The sequence below is a fragment of the Macaca fascicularis genome, chromosome 1 (genome assembly GCF_037993035.2).
Source record: "Macaca fascicularis isolate 582-1 chromosome 1, T2T-MFA8v1.1".
NCBI lineage: Eukaryota > Metazoa > Chordata > Mammalia > Primates > Cercopithecidae > Macaca > Macaca fascicularis.
This window is the reverse complement of record NC_088375.1, coordinates 181,882,730-181,903,378: the sequence shown is the minus strand read 5'-3', so window position 1 is coordinate 181,903,378 and position 20,649 is coordinate 181,882,730. Positions and strand designations below refer to the sequence as shown.

General features: G+C 41.5%; 1 protein-coding gene across 1 annotated transcript in view; it reads left to right on the top strand.

Moving 5' to 3' along the window:
• Window positions 1-15,655, top strand: part of ZYG11B (zyg-11 family member B, cell cycle regulator) — a 100,069-nt gene extending 84,414 nt beyond the window's left edge. The window contains exons 11-14 of the mRNA XM_045370982.3: window positions 5,063-5,260; window positions 5,386-5,438; window positions 8,449-8,546; window positions 13,963-15,655. Of these exons, the coding sequence (XP_045226917.1) occupies window positions 5,063-5,260; window positions 5,386-5,438; window positions 8,449-8,546; window positions 13,963-14,153 (540 nt within the window). The 3' untranslated portion in view covers window positions 14,154-15,655. The remainder of the gene's footprint in view (window positions 1-5,062; window positions 5,261-5,385; window positions 5,439-8,448; window positions 8,547-13,962) is intronic.
• Window positions 15,656-20,649: the final 4,994 nt, after the last annotated feature.

The window sequence follows — 20,649 nt, the reverse complement described above, 5'->3', positions numbered from 1 at the left end:
GGCATGCTTAGGTTTTAATTTACTTTTTAAAAAAATTATTATTTTTTAAATTGTGGTAAACAACGTAAAATTTACCATCTTAACCATTTTTAAGTGTATTGTTCAGTGGTAATAAATATGTTCATAATGTTGTAGAACCATCACTACCACTTATCTCTGTAACTGTTTTCATCTTGTAAAACTGAAAGTCTGTAACCATTAAACAATACTATTCCATTCCCCCACTCTCTGCAGCCGCTCATAACCACCATTCTGTTTTCTGTCTCTATGATTTTAACTCCTTAACTACTTCATGTAAGTGGAATCATACAGTATTTGTCGTGTAACTAGCTTACTTCACTTACAGTATTGTCCTCATGGTTCATCCATGTTGTAGTGTATGTCAGAATTTCATTGTATATATAGGCCGGGCGCGGTGGCTCACGCCTGTAATCCCAGCACTTTGGGAGGCCGAGGTGGGTGGATCACGAGGTCAGGAGATCGAGACCATCCTGGCTAACACAGTGAAACCCCATCTCTACTAAAAATACAAAAAATTAGCCGGGCATGGTGGCGGGCGCCTGTGGTCCCAGCTACTCGGGAGGCTGAGGCAGGAGAATGGCGTGAACCCAGGAGGCAGAGCTTGCAGTGAGCCGAGATTGTGCCACTGCGCTCCAGCCTGGGTGAGAGCGAGACTCCATCTCAAAAAAAGAAAAAAAAATTTTCATTGTATATATAGACCACATTTTCCTTATCCATCCATTTGTTGGATACTCGGGTTGCTTCCATGGTTTTGCTATTGTGAATAATGCTTCTATGAAGATGAGTGTACAGATATCTCATGACAACCTCCACCTCCCGGGTTCAAGCAATTCTTCTGCCTCAACCTTCCTGAGTAGCTGGGATTATAGGCACGCGCCACCATGCCTGGCTAATTTTGTATTTTTAGTAGAGACGGGTTTTCTCCCTGTTGGTCAGGCTGGTCTCGAACTCCCCTCAGGCGATTCGCCTGCCTCGGCCTCCCAAAGTGCTGGGATTACAAGTATGAGTCACCGTGCCCAGTCACAAATATCTCTTTAAGACTCTACTTTGAATTTTGTGGGGTATAGTTCCAGAAATAGGATTACTGTATCATGTGATAATTCTATTTTTAAATTTTGAAGAACTACCATACTGTTTTCCACAGCAGCTGTACCGTTTTGCATTCCCACCAATAGTGTCCAAGGGTTCCAATTTCTCCACACTCTCACCGCTTGTTATTTTCTGTTGTTTTTTTTTTTTAATAGTAGCCATTCTAATGGGTGTGAGATAGTATCTTGTAGTTTTTATTTGCATTTCTCTAATGATAAGTGGTGTTGAGTATATTTTTATGGGTTTATAGGACATTTGTATATCTTCTTCGGAGAAATATCTATTCAATTCCTTTGTCTATTTTTAAATTGGGTTGTTTTTTGTTGTTGTATTTTAAGAGTTCTCTATATATTCTGGATATTAATCCCTTACCAGATATATGACTTGCAAATATTTTCTCCCATCCTGCTTGGTAGTTTTTGATTGAATGCCAGACTTTGTGAATTTTACCTTCTTGGTTGCTGAATATTTTTGTTTTTCTATGAATATTCTTGAACTTTGTTCTGGGATGCAGTTAACTTACTTTTAAACATTTTGATCACTGTGGGTCTTGCTTTTTATGATTTATTAGGAGGTTCCAGAGCAGTGGTCAGGCTAGGGCTAATTATTCTCTACTACTGCAACAAGACATTCCTGAGGACTCTACCCAGTGCCTTGTGAATGAAAGGTTTTTCTATGCTGGGTGATGAGAACAAGCAGCCCTCTGTGAGCACTACGCACTTTTCTCTGACTCTTTAGATGGTTCTTTTCCTGCCCTCAGGTATCTTCCTTGTGTTCATTTTGTTATCATTACTCTGCTGAATGGAGTGGGACTCTGCAGATCGCTGGACTCGCTTTGTTTGCAAGTTCTCTTCTCCCTGGTGTTCTGTCCTGTGAGTTACCTTCGTTTCTGTGGACTGTTCACCTCATCTCCTACTCTGTTCAGTCTACTGAGCTCTCTTTCAGGTCTGTATCCCTGTGCTACCGCCTGGAAACTTTTTCAAGGCAGTAGCTCATTTTGTTTTCCATCTAGTAAAGGACACTAAGAGTCAGTGTCCTTTATTGCTTGTGGCCAGTATCTTGAGATTGTTTTTTCATGTTTATTTGGATTTTTCAGTTGTTTCAGGCAGATGTTTAAATCTGACTGTTTTTACTCCACCATGGCCAGAAGCAGGAGTGCTCATCAATCCTCAATTTAAAAATGAGAAATTGGCTGGGCACGGTGGCTCACGCCTGTAATCCCAACACTTTGGGAGGCCAAGGTGGGCAGATCACCTGAGGTCAGGAGTTCGAGACCAGCCTGGCCAACATGGCGAAACCCCATCTCTACTAAAAATATAAAAATTAGCCGGTCATGGTGGTGGCTGCCTGTAATCCCAGCTACTCGGAGGCTGAGGCTGGAGAATCACTTGAATCCAGGAGGTGGAGGTTGCAGTGAGCCAAGATCCTGCCATTGCACTCCAGCCTAAGCGACAGAGCAAGACTCCATCTCAAAAAAAAAAAAAGAAAAAGAGAAATTTATCTTTCATATTTACTCACATTTCTCGTTCTATTCTTTTTTTACATTTATTGTCCTATAGGTGTGCTGGCAATGACTTTTCACTCTGGTGGTGTTTACCTAACAAAGTTTTTTATTTTGCTTTTGATTTTTTGAATGATAAATTTTTGGTTGGCTATTGAAGTCTAAGTGGACACTTTTTTTCTGTTGAATCTTTGGATTTATAATTTTTATCACATTTTGCAAAAATTTTGGCCATTATTTCTTCAAATACCTTTTTTATACCCTCTCTACTCTCTGCTTCTTCTATGACTTCAGTTATAAGCATGTTAGACTTAACATTATCCCACAGGTCCCAAAACTCCTCTATTGGCTTTTTTCCCCAGTTTGATTTTTTCTTCTGTACTTTGATTTGGATGGTTTGTATTTCTTTTTGTGTGTGTGATTAGAGACAGGGTCTCCCTATGTTGCCCAGGTTGGTTTTGAACTCCTCGCCTGAAGTGATCCTCCCACCTCAACCTCCCAAAGTGCTGGGATTACAGGTGTGAACCAGCATGCCCTGCCATAGATGCTTTTTATTTCTCTGTTGTTTAGTCCACTGATTGTTTTTCGGGAAGCATCTCATCTGCTGTTAATCTCATCCAATATATTTTGCTTTTCAGATATTTAGCTTTTTTTTATTTCTATAAGTTACATTTAGGTCTTTCTTATATCTTCATTTTCTGCCTTCATGTTTATGTCTGCATTTCATCTGGAATTATATTTATAATATTTATAATAGCTGCTTTAAGTCCTTGTCCGCTAATTCTATTATCTCTGTTATTTTTTAGTCCATTTCTATGGATTGATTTTTCTCCTGATTATGAATCATATTTTTCTGCCCCTTTCTATGCCTGGTAATTTTTTTATTGGATGCTGGTCCTTGTGAAATGTAAATTGGTGATTGCTAGGTATTATTTTTCTCTAAAGAGTCTTATACTTTGTTCTTGCATGCAGTTACTTGCAGATCAAGTTGCTCCTCTTAAAGCTTGTTTATGTGTTATTTTATTTTATTTTTTATTTTTTGTGAGATGGAGTCTCGCTCTGTTGCCCAGGCTAGAGTTCAGTGACACGATTTCCACTCGCTGCAACCTCCGCCTCCCAGGTTCAAGCAATTCTCCTGCCTCAGCTTCCCAAGTAGCTGGAATTACAGGCACATGACACCACGCCCAGCTAATTTTTCTGTTTTTTTAGTAGAGACGGGGTTTCTCCATGTTGACCAGGATGGTCTCGAACTCCTGACCTCAGGTGATCCGCCTGCCTCAGCCTCAAAGTGCTGGGATTATAGGCGTGAGCCACTGTGCCCAGCCATTTTTGGTTTGTTTGTTTTGTGATGGCATCTCATTCTGTCTCCCAGGCTGGGGTGCAGTGGTGCGATCTCAGCTCACTGTAACCTCTGCCTCCTGGGTTTAAGTGATTTTCATGCCTCAGCCTCCCAAGTAGCTGGGATTACAGGTGTGCACCACCACACCTGGCTAATTTTTGTATATTTAGTAGAGACGGGCTTTCTCCATGTTGGCCAGGCTGGTCTTAAACTCCTGACCTCTCAGGTATGAGCCACCACACCCAGTCCTGTTTATTTGTTTTGTTAGAGTGGCGTCTTATCAGACTTTACGGCTCATATATAATGTAGCCCTACTACTATCAAATACTTTGCTTATCATGAGGTCTCTTGAGTCTGGCTAGTGGAAATGTGAACTACTACTATCCCTGTGTGACTTTGGGATTTGTTCATGTACTACTTTCTTTTTTTTTTTTTTTTTTTTTTTTGAGGCGGAGTCTCGCTCTGTCGCCCAGGCTGGAGTGCAGTGGCCGGATCTCGGCTCACTGCAAGCTCCGCCTCCCGGATTTACGCCATTCTCTTGCCTCAGCCTCCTGAGTAGCTGGGACTACAGGCGCCCGCCACCTCGCCCGGCTAGTTTTTTGTATTTTTTAGTAGAGACGGGGTTTCACTGTGTTAGCCAGGATGGTCTCGATCTCCTGACCTCGTGATCCGCCCGTCTCGGCCTCCCAAAGTGCTGGGATTACAGGCTTGAGCCACCGCGCCCGGCCTCATGTACTACTTTCTGGTAGTTCCTTTTCTAGCCTCCTGGAGTTTCATCCTTGTCATTACTCAGCCAGAGATTTGGGGTGCAGGTCATGTGTGCTCTGTCTTTGAGTGTGGAGCTTTGTCCTTTCCAGCACTCCTTTCTACAGAGTTTTGCTGCTTGACCACCCTGAACTGTGATCTCTGTTTCAACAAAACTACTACTTTCTCTTTGGCTTCCTCTTACCTTCATTGCAGTCTGTAAACTGCCCTCATTTGAATACTTTCTCTCAGGGAAATACTTTTCTCTCACCTTCCTGAATTGCCTGTTGTCCAGGGCCTAAAAACCATTATCTTAACCATTTACTCTACGTATTACATTAATTTTTATATCTTCTTTTTTTTTCCAGAACAATATAGCTGAAGTACAAGAATTGCATTCTGAATTAATGTGGAAAGATTTTATAGACCACATCAGTAGTCTTCTACACAGTGTGGAAGTGGAAGTCAGTTACTTTGCAGCTGGAATTATTGCCCATTTAATATCCAGAGGTGAACAAGCTTGGACATTGAGTCGTAGCCAGAGGAATTCTCTGCTGGATGATTTGGTAGGGTCATTCGTGCCAACAAAAGACATTCATAGTGGTTAAACTATGAAAGCCTCATAATGTAGTAAATAATGCAGTGCTAAATAAATATTGTAATCCTTTCTTGTGTGTCTTTTGTCTTCTAGCATTCAGCTATTTTGAAATGGCCAACTCCAGAGTGCGAGATGGTAGCATACAGGTAATTAGTATCATAATTAACAGTAAACCAGTAACCTAGTCCAGAGATCATTCCTAAGAGTCATTCCTACTGGATGCATGTGTTTTCCCTCAGGCACCTCAGTATTGGTTGGTTATTTATTTATTTATTTTGAGACAGAGTTTCACTCCATCACTACAGCTGGAGTGCAGTGGCATGATCTTGGCTCACTGCAACCTCCACCTCCCATGTTCAAGCAATTCCCCTGCCTCAGCCTCCTGGGTAACTGGGATTACAGGTGCCCGCTGCCCCACCCAGCTGATTTTTGTATTTTTAGTGGGGATGAGGTTTCACCATGTTGGCCAGGCTGGTCTTGAACTCCTGACCTCAAGTGATCTGCCTGCCTGGGCCTCCCTAAGTGCTGGGATTACAGGCGTGAGCCACCACACCCAGCCAAAAGTATTGGCTTTAAGAGAAGCAAAGTATTTTGACTTTTTTCTACCACCTATCATACTTCATGTTTCCTTCATTTCACATTTATTGAAGACAAGTGCTAGGAATTTGTTCTGTGCTCTTGGAATTCAAAGATGAACAAAGACATGGTGGCTGCACACAAGAATTTTATATCCTTGTGAGGGAGATCAAATGTGGATCAGATAAAATACCGTTATGCTAGATGTCCATAGAATGTTATGAAATTAAAGGTGAAGCCGAGTGGGGTAGCACGTACCTGTAGTCCCAGTACTCAGGAAACTGAGGTGGGAGGATCACTTGAGCCCAGGAGTTTGAGGCTGCAGTGAGCTATGACTGCATCACTGCATTCCAGCCTGGGTGACAGAGCAAGACTCCAAATGTAAATACACACACACACACACACACACACACACACACACACACACCTTTCAGAGGAAGTGAGTTGTGACCTGAGTGTTGAAAGATAAGGAGAGGCAGGAGATTTTTAGGAAGAAAAAGCATCATATTAATGCAGGAAGGTCTAAAATAAAATGACACATTGAAGGAATTAGAAGACGACCAGATTCTGGCCAGGTGTTGTGGCTTATGCCTGTAATCCCAGCACTTTGGGAGGCTGAGGTGGGTGGATCACTTCAGTCCAGGAGTTCAAGACCAGCTTGGCCAACATGTTGAAACCCCTGTCTCTAATGAAAAAACAACGTTAGTGGAGCATGGTGGTGCACACCTGTAATTCCAGCTACTTGGGAGGCTGAGGCATGAGGATCGCTTGAACTTGGGAGGTGGACGTTGCTATAAGCCAAGATGGTGCCCCTGCACTGCAGCCTGGGTGACAGAATGAGACTCTTAAAAAAAAAAAAAAAAGGAATAACACCAGATTTGGTTGGGGAAACAGTTTGTAATAATTTATTAAAGTGCATACTGGGCCTGGCATGGTGGCTCACACCTATAATCCCAACACTCTGAGAGACTGAGGTGGTAGTATCACTTGAGTTCAGGAGTTGGAGACTAGCCTAGGCATCATAATGAGACCTCATCTCTACTAAAAAATAAAAAGACCTGGGCATGATGGCATGCACCTGTAGTCCCACCACTTCGGAAGGCCAAGGCAGTTAGATCACTTGAGCTTAGGTGTTTGAGACCAGCCTGGACAACACAGTGAGACCCTGTCTCTACAAAAAATAAAAAATTAGCTAGTTGTGGTGGCACGTCCTTGTAGTCCAAGCTGCTTGGGAGGCTGAGGTGGGAGGATCACTTGAGCCTGGTAGGTTCAGGCTGCAATGAGCTGAGATCGCTGTACTGCACTCCAGCCTGTGCAACAGAGCGAGACCCTGTCTCAAGTAAGTAACTAAATAAATAAATAAATGATAAAAATAAATAACAAAAATAAAGAAAGTGCATACTGGATGCCTCTTTGTAATTGGATAACTTGATAATTAAATTACTAATTACCTGAAGTATTTAATTTTTATTCAACTTATTTTTTTTGTTTGGTTCTTAAATGCTGATGTTGCCAACATTTTTTTACTTCCCCAACTTATGTTCTACCTTTGTTTTTGTTTTTGTTTTTTCTGAGACGGAGCCTCCCTCTGTAGCCCAGGCTGGAATGCAGTGGTGTGATTTCGGCTCCCTGCAAGCTTCGCCTCCCGGGTTCACGCCATTCTCCTGCCTCAGCCTTCCATGTAGCTGGGACTACAGGCGCCCGCCGCCGCTCCTGGCTAAGTTTTTTGTATTTTAGTAGAGACAGGGTTTCACTGTGTTAGCCAGGATGGTCTCGATCTCCTACCTTCCTGATCTGCCCGCCTCAGCCTCCCAAAGTGCTGGGATTACAGGCGTGAGCCACCGCGCCCAGCACGTTCTACCTATTTTTATTCTGACCAGTAGAAAATAGAAGGGATAATTATACACCTTTTTCATAGTGTTCTACTAGTTAGTTATCACCTAATTTCTGTATTTCTTAGTTTCCAAACCAAGGACTACTTATCTTCAAATGTGTATCTTTAAGACTGAAAAGGTGCCAGGCGCGGTGGCTCAAGCCTGTAGTCCCAGCACTTTGGGAGGCTGAGACGGGCGGATCACGAGGTCAGGAGATCGAAACCATCCTGGCTAACATGGTGAAACCCCGTCTCTACTAAAAAATACAAAAAAATAGCCGGGTGAGGTGGCGGGCGCGTGTAGTCCCAGCTACTCCGGAGGCTGAGGCAGGAGAATGGCGTAAACCCGGGAGGCGGAGCTTGCAGTGAGCTGAGATCCGGCCACTGCACTCCAGCCTGGGCAACAGAGCGAGACTCCGTCTCAAAAAAAAAAAAAAAAAAAAAAAAGACTGAGAAGGTGCTTTAGGAAAAATTTTTTCTCTTTTAGTACCATATTCTAATCACCTTCCATCTTCTGTACTGAATCATGTCTGAATGCAGTCTTCTCTGAAATGGTTAAGACAAAGAAAAGATATTCTATAGCTCATTTATATTAGTCTAAATATAATAGGATAAAATGTTGAAAATGAAAAGTTTAGGAATCACTGCTTTAGGGAATTACGCTAAGTATGGGATGTAACTTTGATTCTTTTCTTTTGAACCCTTAGGTCCTTTAATCCATTTTTCCCATTACTTGGATGTTTCACAACACCAGGAGTCCAGCTATGGGCAGTTTGGGCCATGCAGCATGTCTGCAGCAAGAATCGTATGTACCAAAAAAAGAGAGCTGTGTTTTTTTTCTTTAAGTGAAATTCTCATTTCCCAGGAAAGATATTTCTAAATTGTGTATTAAAGTGATTTTTAAGAACACTAACTTAAAGTATAAGGAAATCTTAGGTTATAAACTTAAGGTATTCTTTTTTTTTTGGAGACAAAGTCTCACTCTTGTTCCCAGGCTGGAGTGCAATGGTGCGATCTCGGCTCACTACAACCTCTGCCTCCTGGGTTCAAGCGATTCTCCTGCCTTAGCCTCCTGAGTAGCTGAGATATCAGGCACCTGCCACCATGTCCCGCTAATTTTTTTTTTTTTTTTTTTTGAGGCGGAGTGTCGCTCTGTCGCCCAGACTGGAGTGCAGTGGCGCAATCTCGGTTCACTGCAAGCTCCGCATCCCGGGTTCATGCCATTCTCCTGCCTCAGCCTCCCAAGTAGCTGGGACTACAGGCGCCTACCACCACGCCCAGCTAATTTTTTGTATTTTTAGTAGAGACCGGGTTTCACTGTGTAAGCCAGGATGGTCTCGATCTGACCTCATGATCCGCCTGCCCCAGCCTCCCAGCGTGCTGGGATTATAGGCGTGAGCCACCGCGCCTGGCCTTTTTTTTTTTTTTTTTTTTTTTTTTAGTAGAGATGGAGTTTCACCATGTTGGCCAGGCTGGTCTCGAACTCCTGACCTCAGGTGATCCGCCCGCCTCGGCCTCCCAAAGTGCTGGGATTGCAGGTGTGAGCCACCATGCCCGGCCAACTTAAGATATTCTTTTAGAATGAGCATGGTGTAACTAGGCACTGAATGACAGTGGTGAATGAGACACGGTTCTCACCTCAAGGAATTTAAAGATAGGAGACTACAGTGAGTCCATTTGTTGAGTAAAAGGTCTTAAGTAGTTCCACTGTTTATGGTACATTCCAGTACCCAATTCTCATTCACCCAAAATTCTGTTGTTCAAGATGTCGCTCCCAGCACCCATGGTTTCTGAAGAAGCAAAGTGTTTGAATCAGGTTCTATATTATTCTTTCAAAGCTGCGATGCAACTCTTATTTATTTATTTAGAGACAGGGTCTCTCTCTTATCAAACTGGAGCTGGAGTGCAGTGGCATAGTAACAGCTCACCATAGCTTTGACGTCGGGGCTCAGATAATCCTCCCGCCTCAGCTTGTAGCTAGGACTACAAGTGCATGTCACCATACCTGCCTTTTTTGTGTGTGTGTGTAGAGACGGAGTTTCATCGTGTTGGCCACGGTGGTCTCAAACTCCTAGGCTCAAGCGATCCGCCTGCCTCTTCCTCCCAAAGTGCTGGCATTACAGGCGTCAGCCATCAAGCATGGCCTAGTTATTAATATAAACTCATTCCACAACTGATTTGACACAAGAAATACACAGAACCACTTTAATAGTAAAGTGTGTGTGTGTGTGTGTGTGTGTGTGTGTATATATATATATATATTTTTTTTTTTTTGAGATGGAGTCTCACTCACTTTGTCACCCAGGCTGGAGTGCAGTGGTACAATCTTGGCTCACTGCACCCTCCACCTCCCAGGTTCAAGCGATTCTCCTGCCTCAACCTCCAGAGTAGCTGGGACTACAGGCCTGCACCACCACACCTGGCTAATTTTTGTATTTTTAGTAGAGACAGGGTTTCACCATTTTGGCTGGCCTGATCTTGAACCCCTGACCTCAGGTGATCTGCTGACCTCGGCCTCCCAAAGTGCTGGGCTTATAGGTGTAAGCCACTGCGCCTGGCCTATTTTTAGTTTTAATTAGAAGTAAGGAAAAATAGTTTTTCAAAAATTACAGGGGCCGTGGCCGGGCGCGGTGGCTCAAGCCTGTAATCCCAGCACTTTGGGAGGCCGAGACGGGCGGATCACGAGGTCAGGAGATCGAGACCATCCTGGCTAACACGGTGAAACCCCGTCTCTACTAAAAAATACAAAAAACTAGCCGGGCGCGGTGGCGGGCGCCTGTAGTCCCAACTACTCGGGAGGCTGAGGCAGGAGAATGGCCTGGACCCGGGAGGCGGAGCTTGCAGTGAGCTGAGATCCGGCCACTGCACTCCAGCCTGGGCGGCAGAGCGAGACTCCGTCTCAAAAAAAAAAAAAAAAAAAAAAATTACAGGGGCCGGGCACAATGGTTCATGCCTATAATCCCAGCATTTGGGGAAGTTGAGGTGAGTGGATCACTTGAGCCTAGGAGTTTGAGACCAGCCTGGGAAACATGGTGAAACCTAGTTTCTATAAAAGATTTAAAAGAAATTAGCCGGGCGTGGCCGGGCGCGGTGGCTCAAGCCTGTAATCCCAGCACTTTGGGAGGCCGAGATGGGCGGATCACGAGGTCAGGAGATCGAGACCATGCTGGCTAACACGGTGAAACCCCGTCTCTACTAAAAAATACAAAAAATTAGCCGGGCGAGGTGGCAGGCGCCTGTAGTCCCAGCTACTTGGGAGGCTGAGGCAGGAGAATGGCGTGAACCCAGGAGGCGGAGCTTGCAGTGAGCTGAGATTCAGCCACTGCACTCCAGCCTGGGCGACAGAGCGAGACTCCGTCTCAAAAAAAAAAAAAAAAAAAAAAAGAAATTAGCCGGGCGTTGTGGTGTGCTCCTGGTAGTCCCAGCTGCTTGGGAGGCTGAGGTGGGAGCATCATCTGAGCCCGGAAAGTCAAGGCTGCAATGAGCTGTGATGGCACCATGCACTCCAGCCTGGGTGACAGAGTGAGACTCTGTCTCAAAAAGAAAAAAAAAAAAAATTCTAGGATAGAGGGAAATAGTCAAATGTAGACTTGTAGGCCATGCATAGGGATTTTTGTGGCTCTGCTGCAAGTAAAAAGCGACATGGTTCTCCATATAAGAGAGAAAAAATGTTCTACATCCTTGTCGGGGGAGACAGGGAGGGGAGAGTAAACTTTTTATGAGCAGTTAACTACGAATTAAATTTCTTCTATTGGACATTAATAGGGGACAAACTATAAAGGGTCTTATATAGGATATGGGAGAGTTGTTTTTACCGATATCCTTATAGCAGAAGTAGTAACATTTTGTGAGATTTTCTCTTGGGTTTTTTTTTTTTTTTTTTGAGACAGAGTCTTGCTCTGTTGCCCAGGCTGGAGTACAGTGGCACGATCTCAGCTCACCACAACCTCCACCTCCCAGATTCAAGCAATTCTCCTGCTTCAGCCTCCTGAGTAGCTGGGACTACAGGCACGTGCCACCGTGCCTGGCTAATTTTTATATTTTTAGTGGAGGCTGGGTTTCGCTATGTTGGCCAGGCTGGTCTCGAACTCGCCCGCCTTGGCCTCCCAAAGTGCTGGAATTACAGGCATGAACCACCGCGCCCGGTTCCTTCTCTTGTATTCTTTGATGAAAACTCACAGCATACCACAAAAAATCAATGCAGTAAAAGCTCTTCTGTGTCAGATAGAGAAGAGTAATTTGGTGAATGGGATGTGACCGAGAAAGCTGCCTTGTACGCACCTGAACTTCCACCTGGAGGCTTATCCGGCCCTTCCTCCTCAGTTACCCAGAAGCAGAGTTGTTCACTCATGAATCGAAAACTGCCTCTTTAGCCACATTAAACTGTCTCTCCCCTAAAGTCTTTTTCCTTTTACTGTACCCACAGGTTCTGAGGACTCCTGAGTTTCTTAACAGTTGATCCGATAATATTCCCAGTCTCTAATCTGTAGGTTCCTTTCCTGATGACTCAAGGAATGGACCTTTCACAGTTCAGTAGGAGAAAATAAAACATAATTAATAAATAATAGTGCATTTTCGGCTGGGCGTGGTGGCTCACGCCTGTAATCCCAGCACTTTGGGAGGCCAAGGCGGGTGGATCACAAGGTCAGGAGATCGAGACCATCCTGGCTAACACGGTGAAACCCCATCTCTACTAAATATACAAAAAATTCGCTGGGTGTTGTGGCACACGTCTGTACTCTCAGCTACTTGGGAGGCTGAGGCAGGAGAATCACTTGAACCAGGAAGTGGAGGTTACAGTGAGCCGAGATCGCGCCACTGCACTCCAGCCTGGGCGACAGAGCAAGACTCTGTCTGAAAAAAAAAAAAAAAAAATAATAATAATAATAGTTCATTTTCATACAAGTATTTATTTTTGTCAATACTTTTAGGTATTAGTGTTATTTTGATTTTACTCTATGGAATGACAGCCCTAAATAATTTCTTCTAAAATGCACTGTAATTTGGGGAATGTTAGAATATTTGGTCTCCAACTCAAGATATTTTAGGTTCCTACCTTGTGGGCTTATTTTGTTTATATTTAAATGGAATTCACTTCTATTTGTATTAAAATGTTTTAACCTGGCTGGGTGTGGTGGCTCACACCTGTAACCCCAGCACTTTGGGAGGCTGAGGCAGGTAGATCACTTAAGGTCAGGAGTTTGAGACCGGCCTGGCCAGCCTCGTAAAACCCCGCCTCTACCAAAAATACAAAAATTTAGCCAAGTGTGGTGGCTGGTGCCCACAGTCCCAGCTACCCAGGAGGCTGAGGAAAGAGAATTGCTTGAACCCGGGAGGCAAAGGTTGCAGTGAGCCAAAATTGTGCCATTGGACTCCAGCCTGGGCAACACAGCAAGCTGCAGTGAGCCATGATCACACCGCTGGGCATGAGCCATGATCACCCCAGCCTGGGTGACAGAATGAGACTGTCTTAAAAAAAATAAAAAAGGCAAAGAAAATATTTCAAAAATTAAAAAATTGTATGTGCAGTATGACTGCCATTAGGTTTTTAAAAAACATAGGAAATGCAGCCTGGCACTGTGGGTCATGCCTTGTAATTCTATTACTTTGGGAGGCTGAGGCGGGAGGATTGCTTGAGGGCAGGAGTTTGAGACCAGTTTACACAACATGGTAAAACCCCATCTCTACTAAGAATAAAAAAATTAGCCAGGGGTGGTGGCGTGTGCCTGTATTTCCAGCTACTCGGGAGGCTGAGGCACAAGAATTGCTTGAACCCCAGAGGCGGAGGCTGCAGTGAGTCGAGATTGCACCACTGTACTCGGGCCTGGGCAACAGGGCAAGACTCTGTCTGAAAAAAAAAGCAAAAAAAAAAAAAAAAAAGCATAGGAAATGCATAAAAATATAACAACACTTACCTGTGATTTTGGGTCAAAGATAAGGTAGTTAAGATTGTTTTTATTTTTTTTAATACAGATTGTGTATGTCTTGAGGTTAGAAAAAGCAAGCTAGCTATTTATTGATTGAATGTGTAGGCCTTGCACTGTAGACATAACTCAGTATAGAGGTTTTTATCAAGCTGTAACATGTTAGTAATCAATAACAAAACACCTAAAAAAAATGGCTCCTAGAAGTCATTTTTTTGTGGAATAATTTTAAGTGTTTTAAGAAAAGCTATTTCTCCTGTTTTGTGGTGTTTTTTTTTTTTTTTTTTTTTTTTCCAGCTTCAAGGTATTGCAGCATGCTGATTGAAGAAGGAGGACTGCAGCATTTATACAACATCAAAGATCATGAACATACTGATCCCCATGTCCAACAGATTGCTGTGGCCATTCTGGATAGCTTAGAAAAACACATTGTGCGCCATGGGAGGCCACCTCCCTGTAAAAAACAGCCCCAAGCCAGACTAAATTGATAGCCATAAGTATTGGATAATTGAATTACAGGAATCCTTTTTGTGATTGGTCCATTTGGAATATCTTACCCTCCGTGATGTTTTGGGGGTTTCTATGACCGGAGTCATAAAATCAGTTTGGGATTGGTAATGTATAGTACTGCCCATGTGAACAGTCCCTAATTTGTCTTGTGATTTTTAACTTATGAGTCAAGAAGGGTCTCTTCCTTTATCATTGCCTTTTAGGAAATTTTCCACATCTTTCAGTGTTTGAACTTACTTGTGCTTGAGATTCTACAGTTTTATGGTAAAGTTTGCACGAACCCTCAGGCCAGACTTTTCGAGTCCCTTCCAGTCAATTTGCAGCTTCACATAAGCTGTTGACCTGATTTCTGACACTGCTTCAGTTGTAAATTTTATACTGCTTCTGTATAAAATGGCTTTCTTCTCTATCTGTGTATCTTTTATAAGATGTCCTTCTTAGTGTGAAAGAAGGGAAATGTGGATCATCTTGTAGAAGCTAATCACTGGCAGGAGCCTGGATGGCTGGTGGAAAGATGTATGAGAAAGAAAAACTATGAAAGGAGAACGGAGTGTAGGAACTGGGAATTACTTTCATGGTGTAGATTTTAAAATGAGACAGGCTACCCTTCAGGAGTCTACCTCTCTTGAGGCAGTGAGCAGAAGCTTGTTCTCCATATTTATACCTAGAAGCGTGGACTGCTGCTTCCTGCACAGACTGCTGGTTATTCTCTAGGAATATTTCCCCAAGCACCACAGTATAAAATATTACAGCACTCTGTGTTAAAGACTGTCTACATCTCCCTATGTCGTATTGTTGTGAAAATGTGATTTTAAAAAATTATCGCCAGTCAAAACTGGCTATTCTTTTCCTCTATTTCAAAATCATTTTTGTTCAGTGGAATAGAGTCAACAACATGGTGTTAACCTCTCAGTTAAAATACAATTGACACCAGTAAATTTTGCCATGAAAAGTTAAAATCTCTTGTTCAAAATATGTCTATCTTCTTAATGTGTTCATGTTGGAGAAAGTGTCCCCGTCTGCCAAAAATGAAAGAAAAGAATTAAACTTTTTAAGTGGTTAAATGTAATGACTCTACTCACAGTGCATAACAGCACATATTTTTGATGGATTATTTTTTAGACAATTACCTTTCCTTAAGGTATCTGATACAGTATAGTAAAGAATCACTTATATCAGTAATAGCACTTGGGAGATAGCAAGTCACCAAGAAACTTAATTTTCATTTAAAATTTTATTTTGTGAATAAGGTCAATCTACTACAATCGCAGATAACCACATTTTTTTTTCATAGATGGCCAGTGTTTTCAATAGGTATTTAAAATGGAATATTTAAATTATAATGATTATTCAGAAGCATTTTAATTTAGAAAGGAGCTAGTTTATTAGTTCACTGATGACATTTTTTGACAAACATTTTATACCATTATCACAATAATCAGACTTGAATTTTTTTTGAGTTTCTTCATGTGAATGAAAATTGAGTTAGAAGAAAGTAGGTATTGGCCGGGCGCGGTGGCTCAAGCCTGTAATCCCAGCACTTTGGGAGGCCGAGACGGGCGGATCACGAGGTCAGGAGATCGAGTCCATCCTGGCTAACACGGTGAAACCCCGTCTCTACTAAAAAGTACAAAAAACTAGCCGGGCGAGGTGGCGGGCGCCTGTAGTCCCAGCTACTCGGGAGGCTGAGCCAGGAGAATGGCGTAAACCCGGGAGGCGGAGCTTGCAGTGAGCAGAGATCCGGCCACCGCACTCCAGCCTGGGTGACAGAGCGAGACTCCGTCTCAAAAAAAAATAAAATAAAATAAAATAAATAAAAAAAAAAAAAAAGAAGAAAGTAGGTATTTAGGTCCAAATGCAGTGGCTCATGCTTGTAATCCCAGCACTTTGGGAGGCTGAAGCAGGAGGATTGCTTGAGCCCAGAAGTTCAAGACCAGCCTGGGCAACATAGTGAGACTTGATCTCTACCTAAAAAAAAAATTTTTTTTTTTTTTTTTAATTAGCTGGGTGTGGTGGCGCCTGGACAACAGAGCGAGACTCTGACTCAAAAAAGAAAGTAGATATTTAGAGTCACTGAAAACCATATTAAATACTGGGTTAATGCTGACTTAATTGGCTTAAGGAATTTTTATAGGTATAAGATAAATTTTCACAGACTAAGTTTATTTCAGACGAAATACAGAATTCTTTTAAAAGGTTTTTTTTTTTCCTTTTCTGAATGTTAATGTCTAAGACAAAGTTAAGAAAATGAGATGGCCTGTGGTAGCTTAGAAATTGCTAGATATGTTGACCATTTCCAGGTCTTTTACCTAGTGTAGTTAAGGGAAAGCCTGTTTAAGAAGTTTGGCTTCAAGTTTCTGTTCTATGCTGTTAAAGACAAAAGTGCATATTTCTTTACAGGCTAATGCTAGGTTTTTGTCTCTACAAACTTTTTTTCAGAAATGGCTAAAAGTGTACAGAAAACAGTAAATCTCTTCTTTACTCAGAATAACTTCTTAATAGATGAAGCATCCAAAATATTTAAAAGCAAGGGTGGGCGTAGTGGCTCTTGCCTGTAATCCCAGCATTTTGGGAGGCCAAGGCGGGTGGATCACTTGAGATCAGGAGTTCGAGACCAGCCTGGCCAACGTGGTGAAACCCTGTCTCTGTTAAAAACACAAAAATTAGCTGGGCATGGCGGCTTTGTGCGCCTATAGTCCCAGCTACTCAGGAGGCTGAGGCACGAGAATCACTTGAACCCAGGAGGTGGAGGTTGCAGTGAGCTAAGATTTTAAGAGACTAAGATTTTAGGAGCCTTTCCTACTTTTTTTCTTTTCGTAGAGACAGAGTCTCACTCTGTCACCTAGGCTGGAGTGCAGTGGCACGATCTTAGCTCACCGCAGCTTCTTGGGCTTATGTGATCCTACCTCCTCAGCCTCTGGAATAGCTGGAACTACAGGCTAAATTTCCTACTTTGTAAACATCAGTAGTGGCCAGATATTTCTGAGTCTTAAAAGCAAAATAATTTCTTACATCCCAAATACATAAAAATTTGAGTGCCTTCGCAGTTGGGATGGTTCCTAAAATTGTGTATAGAATTAAGGCACAGAATTGTCTGTAAGGTCCTGAATCTGGCTAAAATACAGTGGATGTATATATTGGAATTATGAGGCATAAGTGGCCAGTATCTATAGTTAGAATCTACAAGGCCTCCCTTTTGCTCCTGTAGACCAGAATGTAACTGTTATTGGTGCCTTTGAGCGTTATCTCTCAGTGGCTTAGAGGTGCTATTTCAAGCACAGTTTAGACTAGGGTTGAACCACTCATTGTTCAAATCATTGGTGGGCTCCAATGTAAAATATCACTACATCAGTCCACAAGCAACAGTAAGGAAATCTACTAAAGGAAATGGAATTTGACTTTTTAGAGTATAGTGATATTCTAGGGCATAATGAGGAAAATTTTTAAAAAATAGATTATAATAATACATATTGGTATCATTGAGTAAAACAACAGATTTGAGCAAATACAATTAAGGCATTTTATTTTTTGCATCAAGTAATTATTGCTGTGGTCTTTCTACTCCACAAAATAATTTTTTCTTTTTGCAGTTGAAAATTAACTGCATTATTAACTAATTAATAAAATAAATCAAGTGGTATAAGGGATTAGTTTACCCTCAAGCCAATGACTCCGTGGCTACTGATCTTAGTTTAGGATTTTAAAAAATCATATCAGACCCCCAGTGTCAGAAATTGACTATAAATATTGCCTCTTGTCACCCCAGGATAGTAATGCCTTATAGTGGCACTAGTCACCTTAAGTAGATTACAAATGGTGGAGGTGAATAAAGCTGCATGGGAATTTGTTTTCATGATATGTTTCATTTGCAAACTTCCACATAGTCAGGTTTTATGTTTAAAACCATCAGTTCTATATATCTAGCTTTAAGAAGTTGCCCTTACAGGTGGGACCTTTTGTGTTAACCTGTTTTCTCCCCAGTCATCTTATTTGGCTGTGTTAAAAAAATAAACAAATAGAGAGATGGTGTCTCACTGTGTTGCCCAGGCTGGTCTTGAACTCCTGGCCTCAAGTGATTTTCCCACCTCAGCTTCCCAAAGTGCTGGGATTATAGGCATGAGCCATGGCGCCTGGTCTTAGCTGTGTTTTTAATTATGCCATGCATCAACATAACATCGGGCCATCTTCCTATCCCTTTTGAGCACATTTTAATGAAAACATATTTTATGTGCTAAATTAGGTTAATTTACCGGAGATTTAGCTTAGTGTTTTTAAATGCATTACCCCCAAAGAACAATGTACAGCAGCACCCAGGGTTGAAAAGAGGTAGCAGGGAAAACAAACTTATACTCTTCGTATATGGTGAAACCCATCCCTCTCCTGCCCTCTAATGGTATGTTTACATTATTTGGTTATTATACAACGTTTATAGTGGTATAAACAGTATTATTAAACTGAAGGCATAAGTTAAAGGAAGTATGTTACTTTGAGCTGATGTAGGCTCTTCCACTTTTATCTGTATTTTACTTATTTGGGGACTTTGTATTGCTAGGGCTTCAGAATACTAACTTTGACACAGCTCCCAGAGAGGTTTGCAAACTTTTGGTTTCCCTTTCAAATCCATGGTAGCAGTTTCAGATGAGTTTGTGGATAATGGATGTTTAGTCCTTATCATTTGCTGTGTATTGGCAGTTTTTAATTTGCAGTATTCACTCACAAACTGTTTTATTTTGGAATAATGCAAAACCAACCTTTGTCCGGTGATGAGAATAGCCGTATGATAAGAAAATTTGCTCATTGTGCTTTAAATGAGTAATTGTTTTACCTTATTTAGTATTTCATAGACTTTGCATGACATGGTACACTCCTAATTATGCATTCTTTGGTTTCCAAATCTTAACCTAAGATACTTTGTTAACTGGTAGCCTAAGAAAGAGACTTTTCTTCCTGTTTTTCTCTCTCCCCGTTTTTTGGGGTACATTTTGCAAAGATCAGCGCTGCTTTTCATGACTCTAAAGCTCTTTTGGATAGCACAGCGTAACTTTACAGCTAGACAGAATGGCTATTAAGAATATTTCCAGAATCCAAATTTGTCAAAATTATTTTGTGGGAAATCATAAATCTACTTGATTAATATTATGTGCTTAATTGTGGACTTATTTTGGGAAAAACTGTTCAAATTGGGTCCTTTTAAGCTTATTTTAAGCAGCCTAGAAGGAAGAAGCTACTTAGCTAATGAAAGCTGAGACACTTTAATAAAGCAGGATCTTAAGAGCACTGTTTTTCCTTAAAAACTTTATACTCTCAGATTATCTGCAACAACAAAAATTAAGAAATTCCTAACTTCTGTAGAATTCTCACTGTCAAATTCTCTCTGACTTATGAGTGTGAGAAAAGTTATCTTTTGTTTGAATTCTGATAGAACAGTTTAACTCCTTTCTAAGGATATAAAAAATTCATTGGAAAGTGTGTATATTTCAAAGACTCTCAATTATCTGGACTGAAGGCACTGTTTTCACTATGGCCAGATGAATGGGAGTATTCTGTACAATGAATCATGCTATATTTTAAATCAGGACATCACTTAATTATTAATGTTATGTGTACAGATTTTCGTTTTGGGATTTTTTTTTTTTTTTTTTTTGCCTAAATAAATGTTATAAATTTTATGTAAAGTGTGTCTTGTCTACTTTTATTCTAGACATTTGGCTTTAAAAGTTAATATTAATGCAAACTTCAAATTTCTTAGTGATCCACTTGTAATGACTGCTTTCTGAAAAAGGCTACTTTTACTGGAGAAGTTTTTATTTTTATTTTATTTTTTGAGACAGGGTCTTACTCTGTCACTCAGGCTGGAGTGCAATGGCATGATCATGATGCATGCCACCACACTTGGCTAATTTTTTAATTTTTTGTAGAGATGGGGGTCTCCCTATGTTGCTCAGGCTGGTCTTGAACTCTTGTCCTCAAACTATCCTCTTGCTTCAATCTCCTAAAGTGCTGAAATTACAGGTGTGAGCCACCACGCCCCGCCTGCAGACGTTTTTAATACTGGAACATCATCCATTTCCTTTTTTGTTTTTTTTTTCCCACTCAGCGATAGCCTTGAACATTAATTTCCTTAAATACCTATGCTAAGTACTATTTAAGTGTTGTAACTTATATAACTTATAAATACTTCGGGGAACTTAAATTTACTGGAGAAGGAATAATTATTAAATAAACATAAATATTGCATAACAGTATATTACAGACTAGTCCTCAGTACCTGTAGAGAGAGACCACACCTAATCCAGACTGGACACCCATTAGACAGTCCCAGAAGACTTTCTGGAGAAAAGAGTTGACATTCACACAAAGATTGAGATAATTAACTGGCATAACAGATATTGTTTAAGTGCACTTAGTGAGGGGGGATCCTAAAAACTGAAGCATTATATTCTTATATTAATATAAAGACTCCGTGGCTGGGAA